This window comes from Sminthopsis crassicaudata, chromosome 4 (assembly GCF_048593235.1).
Source record: "Sminthopsis crassicaudata isolate SCR6 chromosome 4, ASM4859323v1, whole genome shotgun sequence".
NCBI classification, from domain to species: Eukaryota; Metazoa; Chordata; class Mammalia; order Dasyuromorphia; family Dasyuridae; genus Sminthopsis; species Sminthopsis crassicaudata.
In genome coordinates this window covers 449,827,559-449,848,235 of record NC_133620.1, presented here as the reverse complement: position 1 = coordinate 449,848,235, position 20,677 = coordinate 449,827,559, and the positions used below count along the sequence as shown (strand labels likewise).

Genomic DNA, 20,677 nt, shown 5'->3' with positions numbered 1-20,677 from the left:
TAAGTGGCTTGCCCAGGGTCACACAGCAAGGAAGTATTAAGTGTCTGAGGTCAAATTTGAACTCAGGTCCTCCTGAATTCAGGGCTGGTGATTTTTCCACTGCACTGACTAACTGCCCCAAGGAGATTATATTCTTAATAATAATGAATGCATATGACCTTCCATGAATCAACAAACTAGAGATCATCAGAGAAGAGAAACCAGAATGGGGATTTTGAATCCAAGCCAGGATTGGTTGAAAGAATTGAAAATGTTTAGCATGGAATAGGAAAGACTGAGTGGGGGTGAGGGAAACTAATAACTGTTGGTGGTCAAGTATTGGAAAAGCTGCCTTGGAGAGAAGGGATTAGCTTTTTTCTGCTTGGCCCCTGAAGCATTGGATAGAAGCTGCTGAGACATCCTTGCAATTAGAATCATCCCAAACTGGAAAGAGCTGCCTCAGTGGCTGTGGGCTGGTGCTCATTGGATAGCTTCAAACAGAGACTGAATGATCAAAAACCAGAAAATGACAGAAGAATGACCAAGAAACAGATTGTGGGTATATTGCTGTGTATTTTCCTTTTCTAGTGTGATATGGACTAGATGGCTGCTGAGGTCCATTCCAAAGCAAAGATTGTATGATTCTGTGAAATGTGAAATCTAAGGTAGAATGTGATTAAAGCCTGGGTGAGCACTACAGCCAGTTTGGTTCACTTACCATCAGGGGAATCAAAGAGTTCAGGAAGGAAGGAGATGGCTAAGGTTAGTTTTGAAGCAAGAGAAGGATTTCCACAGAAATGGAGGGAGAGAGCAGGACATTCCAAACATGGAGGCTACAGAAGGGGGTAGGATGGCTTATAAAAGTGCGCCAGGCAGGAAAGGAAGGCACTGGGTAGGAGAACAGCCAGGGTTTGAGCTGGATTTAGGGAAAAAAAGAGGTATAAAATGAAATAAACCTGAAGATGGTGAAGAGCCTTGAGTGACAGGCTTAGTTTGGGGCATCACATTGGACAAAGGATGATGATAAAGTGGAGCCCCACAGATCAGCATGGGGGAGAGTCTCAAGACCATTCCATAGGAAAATTGGTTGAAGTAATTATTTACCTTGTAGAAGAGGAATAATGGTCATTGGAATATGAAAGTCTGTCAGATGGGAGAGAAATTAGATTGGTTTTGTCTTGCTTGGCCCCAGAGGGCAGAACAGGAGACAAAGGATGGAAGGTACAAAGAAACAGATTTCAGTCTATGTAAGTGTAACCTTAGAAGATTTGATCCATCTTCTTAACAATTCGACCTGTCAAGAAGTAGAATGGGCACCTTCATCTAGGTGGTGCAATGGATAGTGATGGACAAGAAGTTAAGAAGACCCAAGTTCAAATCTATCAGTGGACACTTATTAGTTGTTTAACTCTGGGTAAATCACTTAATCTGCCCCAGGTTTTTGCAAGATAAGGATCATATTAGAATTCACTTCCCTCCCTCCCTCCCTCCCTTCCTTTCTCCCTCCCTCCCTCCCTTCCTTCCTTCCTTCCTTCCTTCCTTCCTTCCTTCCTTCCTTCCTTCCTTCCTTCCTTCCTTCCTTCCTTTCTTCCTTCCTTCCTTCCTTCCTCCCTCCCTCCCTCCCTCCCTCCCTCCCTCCCTCCCTCCCTCCCTCCCTCCCTCCCTCCCTCCCTTCCTTCCTTCCTTCCTTCCTTCCTTCCTTCCTTCCTTCCTTCCTTCCTTCCTTCCTTCCTTCCTTCCTTCCTTCCTTCCTTCCTTCCTTCCATCTTTCCTTCCTTCCTTTCATTCTTTTTTCTTCAGAATGCTGAGCTCCTCTTCATTGGAAGTCTTTAGATAAAGGCAAACATATGTCAGGATTATTGTAGCAGAGATTTTTGTCCAGGATTCAGGCTTGATCCAATGGTCTTTCTGTTCTCTTCTAACTCTGAGACGCTATGAGCTTGTATTTAGTCCCTAAAATCCCTAGAATCTAGCATGTAGCCCAAGGGATATACACCTGATAGTTTTACTGCTACTCCTAAAATTTTTTTTCCCCTTACTACTGAGTCCACATGAAACAGTGGACCAGCAGGGCCTCCTCATTGAAATATCTACTTAGCCAAATTCTAGGTAGTGTTTGGGGTCATTTGGCCCTGGAAAGAATATTCTCTTTTAAGTTTTTATTTTGATTTGGTTTTTTTTTCATTTTGGTTCTTTCATTTTCATTGGTTCTAGTCATAGTGTATATTGGTTCCCTGATTCTTCTTGCTTCATTTTGCATCAATTCATGTAAATCTTCCCATGCTTAACTTCATATTTGTCATTTCTTTATGGTGCAATAAAATTCTGTTACACACAATTTATTTAGCCATTGCTCAATTGGTAGGCTTTTCTTTTCCTTTTTCTTTTTTTCTTTTCCTGCTGAGGCAATTGGGGTTAAGTTACTTGCCCAGCATCACATAGCTAGAAGTGTTAAATATCTGAGTTCAGATTTGAACTCAGGTCCTCCTGACTTCAGGGCTTGTGCTCTATCTACTGGGCCACCTAGCTGCCCCTGGGCTTTTACTTTCAAAGTAAAATTTGCTAAAACTCTTCCTGAACTACTCTCAGGGATTAGAGTCATGTCTGAGCTGGACCCTGTGTGAATGTATCCCACTGTTCTGGAGATTAGTTCAGTCTTCTAGATGCCAGGATTCTCATAATCTTGATCACAATTGGCTAATGATTAGCCCTAGGCTTACTTTTTTAATAAATAATTTTGAGTACACTGTTTTTGGACTGCTTTTGAGTTATTGCTTTAAAAATGTACTTCGAGTATATTTTTATTATTATACATTTGTATAATACAAAAAAAGGCACAAGCAGGCTTAGCTTCCTTATCATGATCAATATAACAAAATCATGTGGTAGACAGGCATGTAGATTTCTGATTATATGTAGCTGCTAGGTGATAAAAGATGATTTCTCATTTCTTATGCATAAAACACATGCATGTGGCTATTACAAATACATTGAACTCCAAATATTATTTGTCCAGGCATTGCTAAGACTATTCAGTTAAGTGTAAGTGCCAAAAACAGGGAATAAGGTCATCCTGATATAACCTGTTCTTTCTGAACCCATGTTGGTTCTTAGTGATCATAGTTTTTTTTTTTTTTCCCCTTTCCCAAAATGTTCAGGAACCATAATGTATTCTAGAGTTTTGCGAGGAATTGAAGCCAAACTCATTGACCCATAATTTGAAGAAACTACCTGTTTCTCTTCATGGCCTCCATTCCTCAGACATTTACTAGCTATGTGATCCTGGGAAAGTCACTTAACCCTGCTTGCCTCAATTTCTTCATCTGTAAAATGATCTAATGAAGGAAATGATGAACTACTTCAGTATTTTTATCAAGAAAACCCCAAATGGGGTCTCAAAAAAGTGAGACACAATTTATGTATGCATATAGGTGTGTGTGTATATATATATTTGTTAACTTTCCCAATTGCATTTTTTTAAAAATTAATATTCATTTAAAAAATTTTTGAGTTCCACTATGCTCAAAAGTCTATCAAACTGTGCATACTCTTTGATCTAGTAATGTCTCTACTGGGCCTGTATCCCAAAGAGATCATAAAAAAGGAAAAAAGGACCCACATGTGCAAAAATATTTGTAGCAGCTCTTTTTGTGGTGGCAAGGAACTGGAAATTGGAGTGAATGTCCATCAGTTGGAAAATGGTTGAATATGTTGTCGTATATGAATGTTATGGACTATTATTGTTCTATAAGAAACTATCAGAAGGATGATTTCCAAGAGGCCTTAGTGCTAAGTGAAGTGAGCAGAACCGAAAGGATATTATACACAATAATAACAAGATTATGTGATGATCAATTCTGATAGACATGGCTCTTTTCAACAATGAAGTGATTCAGACCAATTCCAATAGACTTGTGATGGAGAGAGCCATTTCTACCCAGAGATGGGAACTGAATATGGATCACAACTTAGTTTTTCACCTTTTTGCTGTTGTTTGCTTGCTTTTTGTTTTCTTTCTCATTTTTTCCTTTTTTGATCTGATTTTTTCTTGTGCAGCATGATAAATGTGGAAATACATATAGAAGAATGACACATGTTTAACATATATTGGATTGCTGTCTAGAGATAGGGTGGGGGAAGAAAGGGAGAAAAATTTGGAACACAAGGTTTTGCAAGGGTGAATGTTTAAAACTATCTTTACATTTATTTTTAAAATAAAATAAAAACTTATTTTTAAAAAAAAATATTTGAGTTCCAAATTCTCTCCTTACTGCCCTTCTTCTGCCCTTTAAGAAAACAACCAATACAATATCAATTATACATGTGAAGTCATACAAAATATATTTCCATATTAGCCATGCACATTCACAAACACAAAAGAAAAGAAAATTAAAGAAAGTGGAGGGGGAAAGTCTGCTTCAATCCATACTCAGAGTTCACCAGTTCTTATTCTGTAAGTGGAGAGCATTTTTCATTACGGGTCCTTTGAAATTGTCTTCATGCTGGTGATGCCCTTGTTTCATGTTCTCCATCCTTGCTTCCTTGTCCATAAATATTCTTGTCCATCCTTGTCTTATAAATGTCCGCACTACTCACATAATCATGTTCTCCTTTCTTGAATGGGGCCATTGTTTCTTCGGATTTTTTTTTCTTGATACTGTCCCATTGCTCTTGAGCTGACTTGCCTGGTGTGGTCCTGGGTCCGTGGGATCCAACCTGTTCTTTCTCTGAATCTTTTCCTTCCATAGATCTAGGGTGGCCATTGGACCATATCCAAAAGGAGACAGTTCCTCCCTCCCTCCTATTGCTCTTCCCATGATCAGAGAGGCAATCTGACATGATTGTGAGATCAAATCCTGCTGCTGATATTTGCTGTCTGTGTGACCTTGTGGAAGTGTGACCCTCATTTGTAAAATCAGGACAATAATACCTATAACTGTTATGATGAGGATGATGTGGAAAAATAAATGCAAAGCATTTGGGGAAATATTAAAATACTTTTTAGGCATCAGATATTTGTCAGAATTAGGTCTAGTCAAGAAGCTCTTGCTGTTACTTCCCCTTTTGAAGAACAAGATCACTTTAACCCTCTCAGTCTGTTTCCTGATCTCAAAAACTACAAGATTAGGGTGGGAAGGGGGAGACTAAGCTGGCATTGGAGACCCTCCATTTCTGATATTTGATGCCTTTAAGTGAGAGTGCTATTGGTGCCTTTCTTTATATCCCCAGGGCTTAGTTCAGTGCCTGGCACATAATAAGCCCATAATGAATACTCATTGATGATGGTGGTCTTGGTAACAATAGCAGCAGTAATAACAATGATAACAACATATTTAAATAACATTTTAGATAGCTTTTTGAATATATTATAGTATCTAAGAGGTACACAATACAAGCACTATCCCCTCTCCCCATTTTATAGATGGGGAAATTGATAACTAACATCAAAAGCAACATTTGAACCCAGGTCCTCTTGCCTCTTAAGATTTAACACTCCATCCACTTTGCAACACATAGTTGGATACATGGAGAAATAGTAAGAGCTGAGTAAATATCTGTTCACATAAGTTGAAGAAGAAGAAAGCTACTGTATCCATCACTCCATCCACTTTGCAACACAAAGTTGGATACATGGAGAAATAGTAAGAGCTGAGTGAATTTCTGTTTACATAAATTGAAGGAGAAGGAAACTACTGCATCCATCACTATCCACTTTGCAACACAGAGTTGGATACATGGAGAAATACTAAGAGCTGAGTAAATATCTGTTCACATAAGCTGAAGAAGAAGGAAGCTACTGTATCCATCACTCCATCCACTTTGCAACACAAAGTTGGATACATGGAGAAATAGTAGGAGCTGAGTAAATTTCTGTTTACATAAATTGAAGGAGAAGGAAACTACTGCATCCATCGCTATCCACTTTGCAACACAGAGTTGGATACATGGAGAAATAGTAAGAGCTGAGTAAATATCTGTTCACATAAGCTGAAGAAGAAGGAAGCTACTGTATCCATTCTTAGGACTGTGGGATATCTGAGAAACATTGTGTGGTCATCATTTGTAAAAGGCAGAAGGTACTTGTAAAGAAAAACAACCCTATAGAGTATCTCCCATGGCAGGGGGCGGTGTCTATTTGCTCTAGAAAATAAGGCAGTTTCCCAGCAATGGAGGAGGGGACTTGGGAGAGAAGAAAGAGACAGAGGTGACGCCAGTGAGCTGGCAGAGATGGAGGAGGTGCAGATTTATCAAGGAGCTCCTGCATTTTATATCTTAAAGGCCAACTGGTCTAAATTTCCCATTGTGCAAATAAGATTCCAAATTCTTGATCACAGGAGTTCCCGTTTCTAGCTACAAGGTCCTTAGAGGCTCCCAGTCTAAATTCCTCTTTTTATAAGTAAGGAAACTGAGGCTTGGAGACATTGAGATTTACCAAGGACAGACTGGATAGTGAGTGACTGGCAGTATTCCCCAAGCTATTGTTCTTTTAATTGGGTCATGTGACTCACTTAAGGTTTTGCAGGTGATTACATTAGGTGACTCCAGGTATTTTTATTCAGACATTTTCAGGTTTTCAGTGTTATCTGACTCTTTATAACCCCATTTGGTGTTTTCTTTGGCAAAAAATACTGCAGTGGTTGGCCATTTCCTTCTCTGGCTCATTTTACAGATGAGGAAACTGAGGCAAGCAGGGTTAAGTGACTTGCCCAGTGTCACACTACTAGTGTCTGAGGCCATATTTGAAATCAGGAAGAGGAGTCTTCCTGAAATCAGGCCTGGTGCTCTGTGCACTGTCACTTGAGTGTATCAGGAAGACTTGAGTTCAAATACAACTCCATATACTAGTTGTACAGCCCTGGACATGGCATTAAACCTTTGTTTGCCTCAATTTCCTCACCTGTAAAATAGAGATGATAACAGCACCTAGTTACTGTGAGAACCAAATGAGATAGCAATGGTGATAACTTACCCTGTGCCTGGCACACAGTAGGTGCCATATAAATGCTTGCCATTCTGATAATCATGATAAGTGGCTGGCTTTTGGTGACTGCATTGTCCTGATGATTGCATTTCTGGTGGGTTTTAGGTTGCAAATGGCCAGCAGGCATGGACACACCTGTGCAGGGTCACTTGCTTTGTGTCCTGGCAGGGCAGCCTGATGGGCTGGTGCTAAGGGAAAGGAGCACTGATGTTCTGGGGTGGGCTGTAGGCCGTGCCTTCCCTGCCCCCCTGCAGGTATTAACTGATGTTTGGCGACACTGAACAGCCTCCAGCTCCCTTTGAAGGGCAGTGTGGCTGCCACCCCCACCCGCAGCCTGGTATATTTTTAGAAGCTCTCAGTCACTGCTGCCAGCGGAGCCTGCTGGGTGATTCAGAGCTTCAGGAATATGCCATGCGAACATGACGTAGCTCTGTGAGCTGGGCCAGGCCAGAATGTTTACGTAATACTGCGGTTCTGAATGAGAGCGAGGAAGTTGGAAAGGGTGTGGGATGGCCTCTTCTCTCTCCTAGCCATTCTGACTCCCCAGCCTGCCAGGCCACTACTGGACAGAGCTTCCCAGGTCAGCGCTGCCCACTTAGCAAAGTGCCCAGAGCTTCAGAGCTCCTAGTTTGGGGCCCATTAGCCTCTGGGGCTTGGAGAAGGGGCATCTCTGACCCTCTGGAGGTCAGTAGTCAAGCAGTCAAGCCTGGACCTAGAGCTGTAAATAAGCTCATCCCGGAGATGCAGCAGTGATGCTGATCGAGGTAAACATCCTTCAAAAGACCTGACATCCCTCCTCCTTCCTCCACTCTTCCCCACATGTGAAGACTGAATGGATTCTCAGCAATGGCATAGTTTGCAAAACCAGCAGCTGCCTCTGCTCTTATATCAAAGCTGGCCCGAGCCAAAGGCTCCAAACAGCCCCCTCAACACCCATGACACACAGAGGCTCCATCTGCTCTCCCAGCCGTCTGTGACTCCAAGCTGGTGCAGCACTCTCACAACATCTGGCCTCCAACGTGCAGATTTGTTCCGCTTGACTCCACAGATTTGTTAGCAGAGTTTTGTTTTTCTTTCTTTATAATGTTGGGGCAGAGTCCGTGAATAAACATTTATTAGGCTCTTACTCCGTGCCAGGCACTATGCTGATTGATAGGGATGCAAAGGAAGGTAAAAACAGTCCTTGTCCTTGAGAAGCTTCCAGTCTAAAAGGGAGAGGCAAATGGGCACATCTAAGATCAAATAATAACAGCAACTAACATTTATGTAGCACTTACTAAGTGCCAGGCTGGGGCAGTAAGATGGCACAGTGGGATAGAGTGCCAAGCATGGAGTCAAGAAGACTGATTATTATTATTAAATTCCATTCAAATCTTGCCTCAGACATTTACTGGCTGTGTGGCCTTGCACAAGTCACTTAACTCTGCCTTAGTTTTCTCATCTGTCAAATGAGCTGGAGAAGAAACTAGCAAACCACTCTAGTAACTTTGCCAAGAAAGGCCCAAAGAATCACACACAACTGAACAACTATGTGTCAGACACGTCTCGAGCCCTTTAAAATGATTATTTCACTTGATCCCTCCAACACTCTTGTATATTATTATACCCGTTTTATACATTAGGTAATTGAAGCAAACAGTGTAAATGGTGGGTAATCTCAAAGGGAAAGTGCCAGGAATGGGGGTGACTGGTGACTTGGAGAATGTGGAGTTTATTTTAATGCTTCTTGATTGAAAATTTAAATAAAAAAAACCCTAGCTAGCTTGGGATCAGAGAGTCACAGAACTTGTTCAAGTTATCAGATGTGACCCATGTCCCTTTCAACATTACAAACAGCCTTAGCATCATAGATCCAGGGCTAGAAGGAAACTTAGAATCCACCTTTTTCTTCTGTTTTATAAACATAAAACCAAATGAGATGAAATGGCTCGCTTAAAGGCATGCAATAATTAATGACAGAATTTGAACTCAAGCCCCATATCCCTCATGTTCAACAGTCATACCACAACTCTATGTGCTCCTTCTTGCTCCAATCTTCTGATTGGCACTTTCTGGCTCCTCCTGGAAGCTACTCAAAGCATGGGAAGTCACCGATCTCTTCCTTATCTGTCTTTGTATCAAAGCATCAGGAAATCCCTCTGGTTCTCTCTTTTGGGCTAAGCATCCCCTGGTCCTTCTTAACTCCCTACATGTCAATCTGCCTGCACACAGCTGGCACAATTATTTTTCTTAAGCACAGGTCTGCCCATGTCACTCCTCTCTTCAATCAACCTCAGTGGCTCCCTATTACTTTCTCTGTACCAATTATCTTTAAGGGGAAACAATAGCCCATCTCTAATAATTCTTTTTTCCCCGAGGCAATTGGGGTTAAATGACTTGCCCAGGGTCACACAGTTAGGAAGTGTTAAGTATCTGAGGTGAGATTTGAATTTGGGTCCTCCTGACTGTCAGGCCTGCTACTCTATCCACTGCACCACCTAGCTATTCATCTCTAATAATTCTGATCTATATTTTGCCACTGATCTCAGATGACTCTGAAGGGGAATGTGAGGCTGGTGACTTTGCACAGCCCTCCTCACTTAAATCCAACTCACTTGCATGTTATGTCATCCCCTCCTGATGTCATGATCTTCCACAGAACAAAGGACAAATAGTAGCCTAGCCTACAGGGGCAGATGTTCCTCCTACAACAATGACAATTCATTTCCTACCATGGTACCTTTGCAAAGGCTGCCTCCCTTGCCTGGAATGCTTTTCCTTACCTCTGACTCCTAGAATATCCAGCTTCTTAAGAAACATAGTTTGGATCTCCTAAAGAAAACCTTCCTTATTCTCCCATTTATTAGTGTTCTCCTCTTCTCTTTATTCTCTTTAATACTCTGTATATCTTTATTTGTGCATATGCTCAGTCCCCATAAAATGTGAGCTCTATGAAGGCAGGGATTATTTTACTTTAGTCTTTGCATCTCTAATACTTTGCACCTACCGAGTGCTTGCTAAATGCTTGTTGAATTCAGGGGAATCCTTTCTTTGGTTTTCCAGTTTGTGCCTGAAACAGACCTTTTAAAGATCTTAGTTTTAAAAAGTCCAAGGTTTCCATTGCATCCAGGGCCATCTCCATTGTCCTGATCTATCGCTAGCCACTGGATCCATTTGGCTCCGGAGGAGAAAATGGACAGGTGACCTTGCACAGCTCTCCCTCACTTCAGTCCAGTTCACTTGCATGCCATGGCGTCACTTCCCCGATATCATGGTCTTCTCTGAGAATGAAGGACAAACAACTCTACTAAGTAGCATCCTTCAATCTCTTGAAGCACTTTCTCCCTCTGAAGCTCTAAGTGGTGGAGTCTGGACGGCTAGGTGGCGCCATAGTGTACAGAGTGCCAGTCTGAAGTCAGGAAAACTTGAGTTCAAATCTGGCTCCCAAGTGACTTCATCTTGCCTCAGTTTCCTCATCTGTAAAATGGGGGAAATAATAGCCTCTATCTCCCATGTTGTTGTAAAGATAAATTTGTAAAGCAATCTATAAATTATTGTTATTACTATAAAAACTTTGTAAATCTTGAAGAATTATATAAATGCTGTTGATGTTGAATCATCTTTCAGTCATGTCCAGCTCTTTGCGACCCATTGGGAATTTTCTTAGCAATGATACAGCAATGGTTTGTTATTTCCTTCTCCAGCTTATTTTATAGATGAGGAAACTAAAGTGACATAGCTAGTAAGTGTCTGAGGCCAGATGCAAACTCAAGAAAGGAGTCTTTTTGACCTAGCCCAGTGCTCTATTCACTGCACCACCAAGTAGCCCCATATAAATGCCGACTTATTGTTATTTTGGTCTTTCCTATTCCCAGTACCAATCTAGTACTTAGCATACAGCAAGTCTTTAATAAATGTTTATTAATTTACTTATCTTTGGGTATTATGCTGCTTCTCATGCAGGTCAAAATTACATTTAATTTTTTGCAACCAAATTGAATATAACTAGTTGCTTTCCTTTTGCTTCATTCTTTACATACTTCATTAGCTCCTATGGCCAGGTCACCAGAGAGTTGAGTAAATCCAATTTGGTCCTGTGGCTTACATTCACCATGACAGAATATTGGTGTCCTTCTGGAGAGAACTCATGTTCCTCAAGGTTTTTACTGCTAAGCAATGGGGGAAGCAGAGGAGGAGGAAGAAACAAAATAGAATGATCTACCCAGAACCTTCCAAAGTCACAGTTCTAGAGATGCTGAACCCCTTCATTGAATATATTTTTTAACTGAGGCAATTGGGATTAAGTGACTTGCCCAAGGTCACACAGCCAGGAAGTGTTAAGTGTCTGAGACTATATTTGAACTCAGGACCTCCTGACTTCAGGGTTGCTGCTCTATCCACTAGAGCTAGCTGCCCCTGAATCCCTTAACTGATATTGAGATTCAGAGAGCTTCAGTGCCCTGCCTGGAGTTACACAGTCAGAGTCAGGATTAGAATCTAGGTTTTCTTACACCTTCTGTCCATTTCTCATATTCTGGATCAAGTAAGCAGATGGTTAATAGCTTATGATTGTGAGCCCCTCTGATCGTGGTCTTCAAGCCAGCTGGGAACTCCCCCCAGAACAAAGTGGAGCATATGCCTTGAATGATCTGCAGAGGAATAATGAGGATGGGATGATTGGGACTGTACCCTATATGGGGCTTCCTCCCTGCATCAGCCCTAGTCCCTGTGCCTCACCATTGGCCACAAATAGCACAAATAGGTTGTGCCCTCATGGCCCTCTTGTGGCCTGCCTTCCCCTAATCCCTGAAGAGGTGGAGGCTCACTGTGGGCCTGGCTGCCCACATTTGAGGTCAGATGGCCATCTGGGTGGCTGCTGCCACCACACTGCCCTCAACATAATTTTCTCCACTTCAATAATTACTGATTATCTCTGAATGACTGGCACACACTGTGAGAATCCCAGTGCTGGAGTGGTTGATCTTGCCCCTGGGGCAGATGGACCCCTAAGCCCTTTCCTGGCCTAAGTATGTGACCTTGGTCACCAAGGTCAGTGTCTGAACTAGGGTTAGAAAATCTAACTTCCTGCTTAACTTCCCAGTGCTAGACCATACATCTTGGGGCTTCCTGGCTAGATTTCTTTCTTAAAGACCCCAAACCAATCTGATTCTCATTGGCCATAGAAGGTCCCAAGCCAAGCCTCATGTGGTCATTGTTTGGGTCCTGATGGACTCAGAATGTAAATAGCAATCATTTCTGCTCTGGTCAGAAACCCTAAGGGTCTTCCCCTCCCAGATTTATTTATTTATGGTTTGTTTGTTTGTTTTTGGACTAGGTGAAAGAGGGTTTTTTTGGTTTATTTGTTTGTTTGTTTGCCTCAATTTTATCTAGCCTTAATCATTGAATGGAGCTGCTGAAGATCTCAGCTTAAAAAGTCTCCCTTTTCATCCAGGGCCATCCTATTTGGTCCCTGAACCCAGATGGCTCTGGAGGGGAAAGTGAGATGGGTGACCTTGCACATCCTCCCTCACTTAAATCCAATTCATTTGGATGTCATGACAACACTTCCCTGATGTCTTGGTCCTCTTAGAGAATGAAGGACAAACAACAATGACAAGGGGGCAGTTAGGTGGCGCAGTAGATAGCCCCAGTCCTGAATTCAGGAGGATCCGAGTTCAAATCTGGTCTCAGACACTTAACAAGTCCTAGCTGTGTGACCCTGGGCAAGTCACTTAACCCCAGCCTCAGGGGGGGAAAAAAAAAAACAAAAACAAAAACAAAAAACCAATGACAATCTAGAGGGTATTAAGATTACTATTTCAGCAAAGTGCAAAGGGTCTTTGGAGTTCATGCCCCTCCAGTTTCTGAACCCCAAGATGATTTTGGTCTCCCCTGTAAAAGGAATGGGAAAAGGATAAATGCCAAAGCCAGGGGCCAAGATCAATTGCCTTCTCCCTTCCTGCTTTTACTGTGTTTGTGGGTCAGCAACTAACTGCTCCACATTAAAATTCAATTAAATCAATTAAATCTGACCTTCCAAGCTGATATTGATTTTGCATTGTGGGATTTAAACAGTGTCATTGGTCACCAGGAAGAGAATGAAACTCCTGTGCCTGGTGGTTGTGCCCAGATCAAGGACTTGTTGGGTAAGGAGCAGGGAGGGAGAATTCCTGCCATGGTGCTCTGGAAGTCTGATGCCCTTTGACTGCTGAAGTTCCCAGCACCCCTCTCTTCTCATTATGCCTCTCCTCACCAGAGCTCCTTTTCTTTTCTCTCACCCTATCCCCAAATCCCCAGTTCTTTGTGGCTTTGCAGTATCATTACTTCACGGCTGGTTTTCTTTTCTTCCTCTTAGGTAGAGAAGCTTGTGAAATACTTGGACCCAAATGACATGGGGAGAATCAACTTTAAGGATTTCTGCCACGGGGTGTTCGCCATGAAAGGTGAGGCTTGGAGGAAAGGTTGGCAGGTGGCTGTCAGCAGGAGGCCCCATTCCCTGCAGAGGAAACAGCTGGCTGAAGAATTTGATGTTGTATTTGTGGGGAAATGGGCTTAGATTTATGGGGGAAATGCTCTAGCCTGGTGCAACTTTTCTTACCACGGTAGCTCCTTGCTCTTTGAACTAACTATCTGCTCTGACAGACTTGAAAAAAATTGAGGCACATCAGTGGGGGCTTATAAACTATAGGATTTTTTTAAAGCAGATGTAGAGTCTGGGAACCCCAGGTATCTTGACCTTACTGAATCCTCACAAGATCCCTGCAAGCTGTAAAAATCATGTCAAGATTATAATACAGAAAAGGTGCAGAAAAGACATCACTTGTCATTTGATTAGCAAAAAAAAAAAAAAAAAAAAAAAAAAAGCATTTGGTTTAGAAGAACAAACTAGAGTCATTGAGATTCCCTTCCAGCAAAGTCTCTCCTGAATATCTTAAGATCATACAAGATTTCCTTGTTAAACAGAATCATAGAGAGAACTGTCCAATAATCAGATCTGATTGTCAGTGTCAACTTAGGCATGAAATAGAGAGGCAAATGCTTGCCAAAGATATTTACCACTCATTTATGCAAGACCCAAATAAAACAGATTCATTCCCTAGAGAAAAGGGATTCTGAATCCGGGATCCATGAACATGTGTAAAATTGTCAGTGTCACTAGGTGGCGCCATAGTGCATAGAGTGTTGAACTTATAGTCAGAAAACTTGATTTCCAGAGTTCAAGTCCAGCCTCAGACACTGGTGTCATTTAACCCTCCTTGCCTCAGTTTTGTCATCTGTAAAATGAACTGGAGAAGAAAATGGCAAACCTCTGCAGTCTGCCGAGAAAATCCCAAATGGAATCACCTAGAATTGGACATAAGTGACAAGAGTGACCAACACCAAGACTGATTGTATTTCAATATTATTTATTTCCTTTGTAATTCTGTGCATTTTATTTTATGTATTTTAAAATATTACTCTGAGAAGGGGCTCAAAGGCATTACTAGGTTATCACCAAAAGATTCTTGACACACATAAAAGGGCTATAGATGGCCATCTCCTCCTGTTTGTGTGTAATGGACTGACTACATTAACTTCCTTATTGCTGCAGGGTATTCTTAGTGAGGTCTGAAGTTACTACAAAGCTATCAGACCAATATGACAAATGTCTATTATCTGTTGTGATACATGTGGATGTTTAACTAGATGGCTAGTCTTGATGAGGGAAAACCTAAGTTTAAATTTGGCATTGGGATACTTACAGTTATGTGACCCTGAGCAACTTAACCTTTGTCTGCCTCAGTTTCCTCTACTGCAAAATGGGAATGGTAATAGCACCTGCATCCTAGGGTTATTGTAAGGATAAATGAGATAATATTTTTTATTAGAGCTTTTTATTTACAAGATATATGCATGGGTAATTTTTCAGCATTGACCCTTGCAAAACCTTCTGCTCCAACTTTTCCCCTCCTTGAGATAATATTCTCAAAAGCACTTTTCAAACCTCCAAGTACAATATCATTGTTGTTGTTATTAGAATAACTGAGTATGTGTTAGGCATGTAAGATAGATGCTTTAGATATTCAGTGAACTGAGCACAGAAATGATTAGGAAGAAGCCTGGATTGCTTGGGGGGAATTGTGCAGTGCCCTGAATAATCCCAAGCTGCTCCTAATATGAAAGCCTCTCATTTTCATACAAATAGTTGTATTAAAATCCTGGTTGGGCTGCATGTGAGCAAATATTGGAATACCACTATTTCCGAAGAAGAAATATTTGTAATATAATATCTAAAATTTAGAAGGAACTAATAAACTTTGTTGTTGTTTAGTTGCATTTTCAATCATGATCCCTTTGGGGAGTTTTCTTAACAAAGACACTGGAGTGATTTGCCATTTCCTTCTCTAGATTATTTTACAGATGAGGAAACTGAGTTAAAAATGGTTATATGATTGGCCCAGAATTATATAAACTAGTAAGTGTCTGAAGTTAGGTTTGAACTCAGCTCCTCCTTATTCTCAGCTCAGCACTCTGGCCACACTATGGCACCACCTCACTGCCCTGAACTACTAACAATTACCAAAGGCCTAAACTGAATATCCCAGAGGGGAAAAGGCTAAAGAATGGAAACAAACTATTTACGGAGGAAAAGTTCTGTCAATAGTCACTTGAAAAAGATGTTTAATCTCATTAGCAATCTTGAAATCATGGGTTCATAGGTTTAGACCTAAAAGAGACTCGCCCTTTCATTTTACAGTTGAGGACAATCTGTAGGATTGTTTGAGCACAGTTGTGATCCAATGTCTTTTTCCAAGATCAAATAGGGATTGGACAGAAGGTTGAATTTAAGTCCTTTCATTTAAAAACATTTTTTCTATTGTATTACGAATTATAATAACATTTGGAGGAAGAAAAAACAGAGATCACCCAAACTCTCCTCCAAACCCATCCAAGCAAATTTAAATAATGCCTCAAAACAAATTCTGAAAGGGCAGAATCCACAAAAATATGGGGTGAGACAATTTTCTAGCCCAAGACAACTTAGAACTTGGCAGAAATGTCTGTTGCACTGGACTAAGAGTGGAACTACTAGAGTTTAGGATAAGCTCCTTTTCTTTTCTGGCATTTTCTGGCTTTCATAGTTTGGAAGAACATTCTCGCCTTTGTGGTTCATTGGTCTGCTTGCTCCCTTGGCACTTAGTGTCCCTTCAGTGAAGGCACAGCTAAGTCAGCTTCTCAGCGAATGAGTACAGATCAGTGCAACCAGGAACAGGTTTTGGGTACAACTGAATCAGGGGGTGGCAGTGGCAGTTTCCAGATCTTTCAGCCCACAGATGGTAAGGGGGTTGTTGGACAGTTAGTCAGAAGGACATTACAAGGTCTCTGTTACTTTGTCCGTACTCAGATCCGGGAGACAGTTCTGGGTCACAGATCCAGGATGAGGAAGAGCACTAGCACTCTAGAACTTTTAGCTACAATGGAGGAAGGACCCTTGTCACAGTTCCAGAGTAAAAAAGAATGCTTTGTATTGGACTACCTGCACTGGGGGAAGAGGCAGGGGGAAGGAGGGAAAAAATTGGAACAGAAGATTTTGCAAGGCTCAATGCTGAAAAATTGCCTATGCATGTGTCTTGTAAATAAAAATCTATAATAAAAAATTAAAAATAAATTTAAAAAAATAAAACAAAGCTTGTGGTCACTCACAGAGCAGAGCACAAGCCAGGAGAATAATAAAGACACCTTTTCTTAGATCATCCCACCTTAGAAGAATTGAAAGATCCCTAGAAGTATCTTGGAAAACAGCTGCACAAAATCCCTGAAGCTTGGGACAATTCACCCTCCACTCTGAAAAGAGACATAAAATAAACTGTGTAATTCTGCACCTATTAAAACGATCCTTTGGTTTCTCTCATCTTTGTTGTTAGCAGGATTGGTTTATTTGTTTTCCTAATGTTGAACCATACGTGCTTCCCTAATATGAATACAATTTTGTTTTCTTGAATTTCTTGACATATTGCTGTAGTCTGTTTAATAGACACTTGTTAAATGATTCTTGACTCCTGTTCAGGAAAAGCTGGATACAGAAATGATTTAAAAGGGGAAGTTGGAGATTATTTGGATCTCCTCATTCAACCCTTTGGGAATCGAGGAACTGTTCCATAGCACAGCTTCCACTTCTGCTTCTTTCCTCTTCTGTTTCCCACCACAATTCTTCCCCATGCCTCCAAATTTAAACTCCAGGTTAGACTGTTGCTCTTTCTCATGGTTTGTTTGTGTATCCCCAGGATGTGAAGAAGTGCTGAAGGATGTGCTGGCCATGGAAAGCACAGCTGCTCTGCAGTATGAACCTGAGATCGGGGACTATGAAGATCAGGTAAGAGCTGGGTGTGATCTTACTGGTGTGATAGGATTGGCCTCTTCTTGCGGGAGCATCTCTGTGCTGTTGGGGCTTGTGGATCCTTTTCTTTCCTGGTGCTTTTCAGCTTTCATAGTTTGGAGACACATTCTCTTTCCTCTTGGTTCACTGGGCTCTGCTTGCTCCCTTGGCACCCAGCGTCCCTTCGGTGAGGGCACAGCTAGGTTCATGTCTTAGTGAATGGTCCTGCTGGCCTGAGGTCTCCAGCACCTCAAAGAATCAGGCTCCCACCCTTGTGGTCTCAGCACAGCTGACCCCATGTCTCCCAGGAAACAGGTTGCAAGAGTTTAATGAAGTGCCCAGGTCATATAACGAATAGATAACTAAAGGCAATAGATACCTAATGTGGTATTGGAATTCATGTCTTCCTGTCTTTATATCCATTGCTCTACCTAGAAGCAGTAAGACTGAATCAAATAATTTATCCATATTTTATATGGATAAAAATTAGACTAGAAGCTTTTATGGAGATATTTTGTATAACTTCACATGTGATTTATTAATGGGGACTGGGTGTAGGGATAAGGGAGAAAATCTGGAACTCAAAAATTTTAAAAACAAATGTAAAAAATCATATTCAATGTAATTGGGGGAAAATATTAAATTAATGGAAAAACATGAGGGGAAATGACTGGAAAAAAAGTTAGGCTTGAACCAAGATCTGAAAGCCTTGGATATTAAATGGAGGAACTTGTGTATAATTCTAAAGGTAGTGGAGAGCCACTGACTTTTATTGAACAGGTGAGCAACGTCATCAGTCATGTGCTTTAGGAGAATCTCTTTTTGCACTTGAGTGATAGATGTATTGGTGAAGGAGAGGAGACAAGGAGATCAGTTAGGGAGACAAGAATAAGCATTTATAAAGCACTATGTGCCAAACACGTGCTAAGTGCTTTCTAATTATCTTATTAGATCTCGTTACAATTCTGGGAGATAGGTGCCATTATTATCCCCATTTTATTGATGAGGAAATTGAGGCAGAGGTTAAGAGATTTGCCTGGGATCTCACAGTTGGCTCTGAGGCCAGATTTGAATTCTAGTCTTTTTCAGATCTTTATCCATTGTACCATCCAGCTGCCTATAGAAGGCTATTGCAATGGTCTAGGCTCTAGCTTCTCAAACTATGGCTTATGACTCCATATAGAGTTCTCATAACTAAATGTGGGGATCATGAAATTATGATGTTATCAGTAAATGTTTATATGTTTATTAAACGTTTATATTATATGTTTAATTTAATTATCTTGTTATATTAAATGTTTATATTAGTAATTGTTATATGCCTATTTATATTCATATATATCATTAATATTATATATTATACATTGTTGATAGAGTTGTGAACTGATCAAACCATCCTGAAGAGCAATTTGGAACTATGCCCAAAGGGCTATTAAACTGTGCCATACCCTTTGATTCACTGATGTCTCTACTGGGTCTGTATGGCAAAGAGATCTTAAAGAAGGGAAAGGGACCCACATGTGCATGTTTATAGCAGTCCTTTTTGTAGTGGCCAGAAACTGGAAACTGAGTGGATGCCCATCAGTTGGAGAATGGCTGAATAAATTATGGCATATGAATGTTATGGAATATTATTGTTCTGTAAGAAATGATCAGCAGGACATTTTTAGAGAGTCCTGGAGAGACTTACAGGAACTGATTCTGACTGAAGTGAGTAGAACTAAGAGAACATTATATACAGTAGCCACAAGATTATACAATGATCAATTCTGATGGATGTGGCTCTCTTCAACAATAAAGCGATCAGGCCAATTCCAAAAGAGAGTCATATGCACCCAGAGTGAGAACTATGGAGACTGAATGTGGATCACAACAGTATTTTCACCTCTTTTTGTTGTTTCCTTTTTTTATTTCTCATTTTTCTTTCCTTTTTGATCTGATTTTTCTTGTGCAGCATGATGAATGTGAAAATATGTATAGAACAATAGCACATGTTTAACATATATTGGATTATCTGAGGGAATCCACCCCTATCTGAGGGAGGGATGGGAGAAGGGAGAGAGAAAAATTTGGAACTCAAGGTTTTGCAAGAGTAAATGTTGAAAACTATCTTTGCATGTATTTTGAAAATTTGAAATAAAAAGCTATTTTTAAAACATAATATAATATAATATTACATCATGTAATTATATAATCTTATATTTATATACTTATACACCCAGGTCCACATAAAAATTTCTCAGCCTAAAAAGGGTCACGAGTGGAAAAAGTTTAGAAGCTCTGGCTAAGCAAGCAGTGAGGAGGGTTTGAGGTATCATCTGTAAAACGCTTGGTTGACCTTCATGTCCTGTGTAAATGCCAGCTGTTATTATTGTTGTAGCTAATATCTTTACAATCTTCTCATTTTGTTTGCTGACTTTGTCCTGAGAGACAAGCTTCTATACTTCGATTATTCTTCATTGAGTATTGGATGAATTATATGCAGGTGGTTGTTTGTTGTTTTTGTTTTTTTAATTGAACAAAGTAATGAGATGGAGGTTTCTTGAACAGTGAAAGATGCTTTCACCTTCTAAGGCTTTGTCCATATACGGGGCAGAATTGGAAGCTAAGATTGGAAAGGTGGGGTACTGCTACAAGGAAGTCTGGGCTTTATTTGAAGTCATGAGGAAATGGTGAAGGGGGTAACAGAATCATTGCTTTTTAGAGCTGGAAGAGACTTTTACAACTACTGAGCGTGATCTCCTTTCATAGATTAGGAAACTGAGGCACAGAGGAATTGTGACTTGACCTAAGTCACACAGTGAAAAAGTGTCTGAGGCACTATCTGCTGCCTTCCTTGATGCCAGGAAAGACAGTCTACTGTGTAACAGAGTGCACTGGAGTCATGGAGGCCAGTTAGGAGATGGTTGCAATTTTTAAAAAAGAAAGAAGGGTGGGGCAGCTAGGTGGCGCAGTGGATAGAGCACCAGCCCTGAAGTCAGGAGGACCTAAGTTCAAATCTGACCTCAGACACTTAACACTTACTGGCTGTGTGACCCTGGGCAAGTCACTTAACCCCATTGCCTCAGCAAAAAAAAAAAAAAAAAAAAAAAAAAAAAAAAAAAGGTGGGGGGGAACATTTCAGGAAAATTAACCAGCATATCTATCGAATCTGAAAACATCCAGGAGTCCATCCTCATATTCACCTACCTCTGCCAGGAATGAAGGAAGAACAATTTTTCTCAGAGTCAAACTTGGTGATTTGTTCAGTTTCAGTGATTTTCTTGTTCTCTAAAATTCACTTATTGGGTTTTTCTTTCTTCATTTTAAAACTTTGATTTTTTTTATTAATTATTTACAAATTTACCTCTTACCTGAGCAGAGCTTGGAGCTGTTGTTAT

General features: G+C 40.7%; 1 protein-coding gene across 1 annotated transcript in view; it reads left to right on the top strand.

Annotated features, from left to right (window-relative positions):
- RAB11FIP4 (RAB11 family interacting protein 4) overlaps positions 1 to 20,677 on the top strand; it is a 159,086-nt gene that overhangs the window by 24,367 nt on the left and 114,042 nt on the right. Inside the window, exons 2-3 of the mRNA XM_074263636.1 lie at positions 13,296 to 13,383; positions 17,206 to 17,294. Coding sequence (XP_074119737.1) covers positions 13,296 to 13,383; positions 17,206 to 17,294 — 177 coding nt within the window. The remainder of the gene's footprint in view (positions 1 to 13,295; positions 13,384 to 17,205; positions 17,295 to 20,677) is intronic.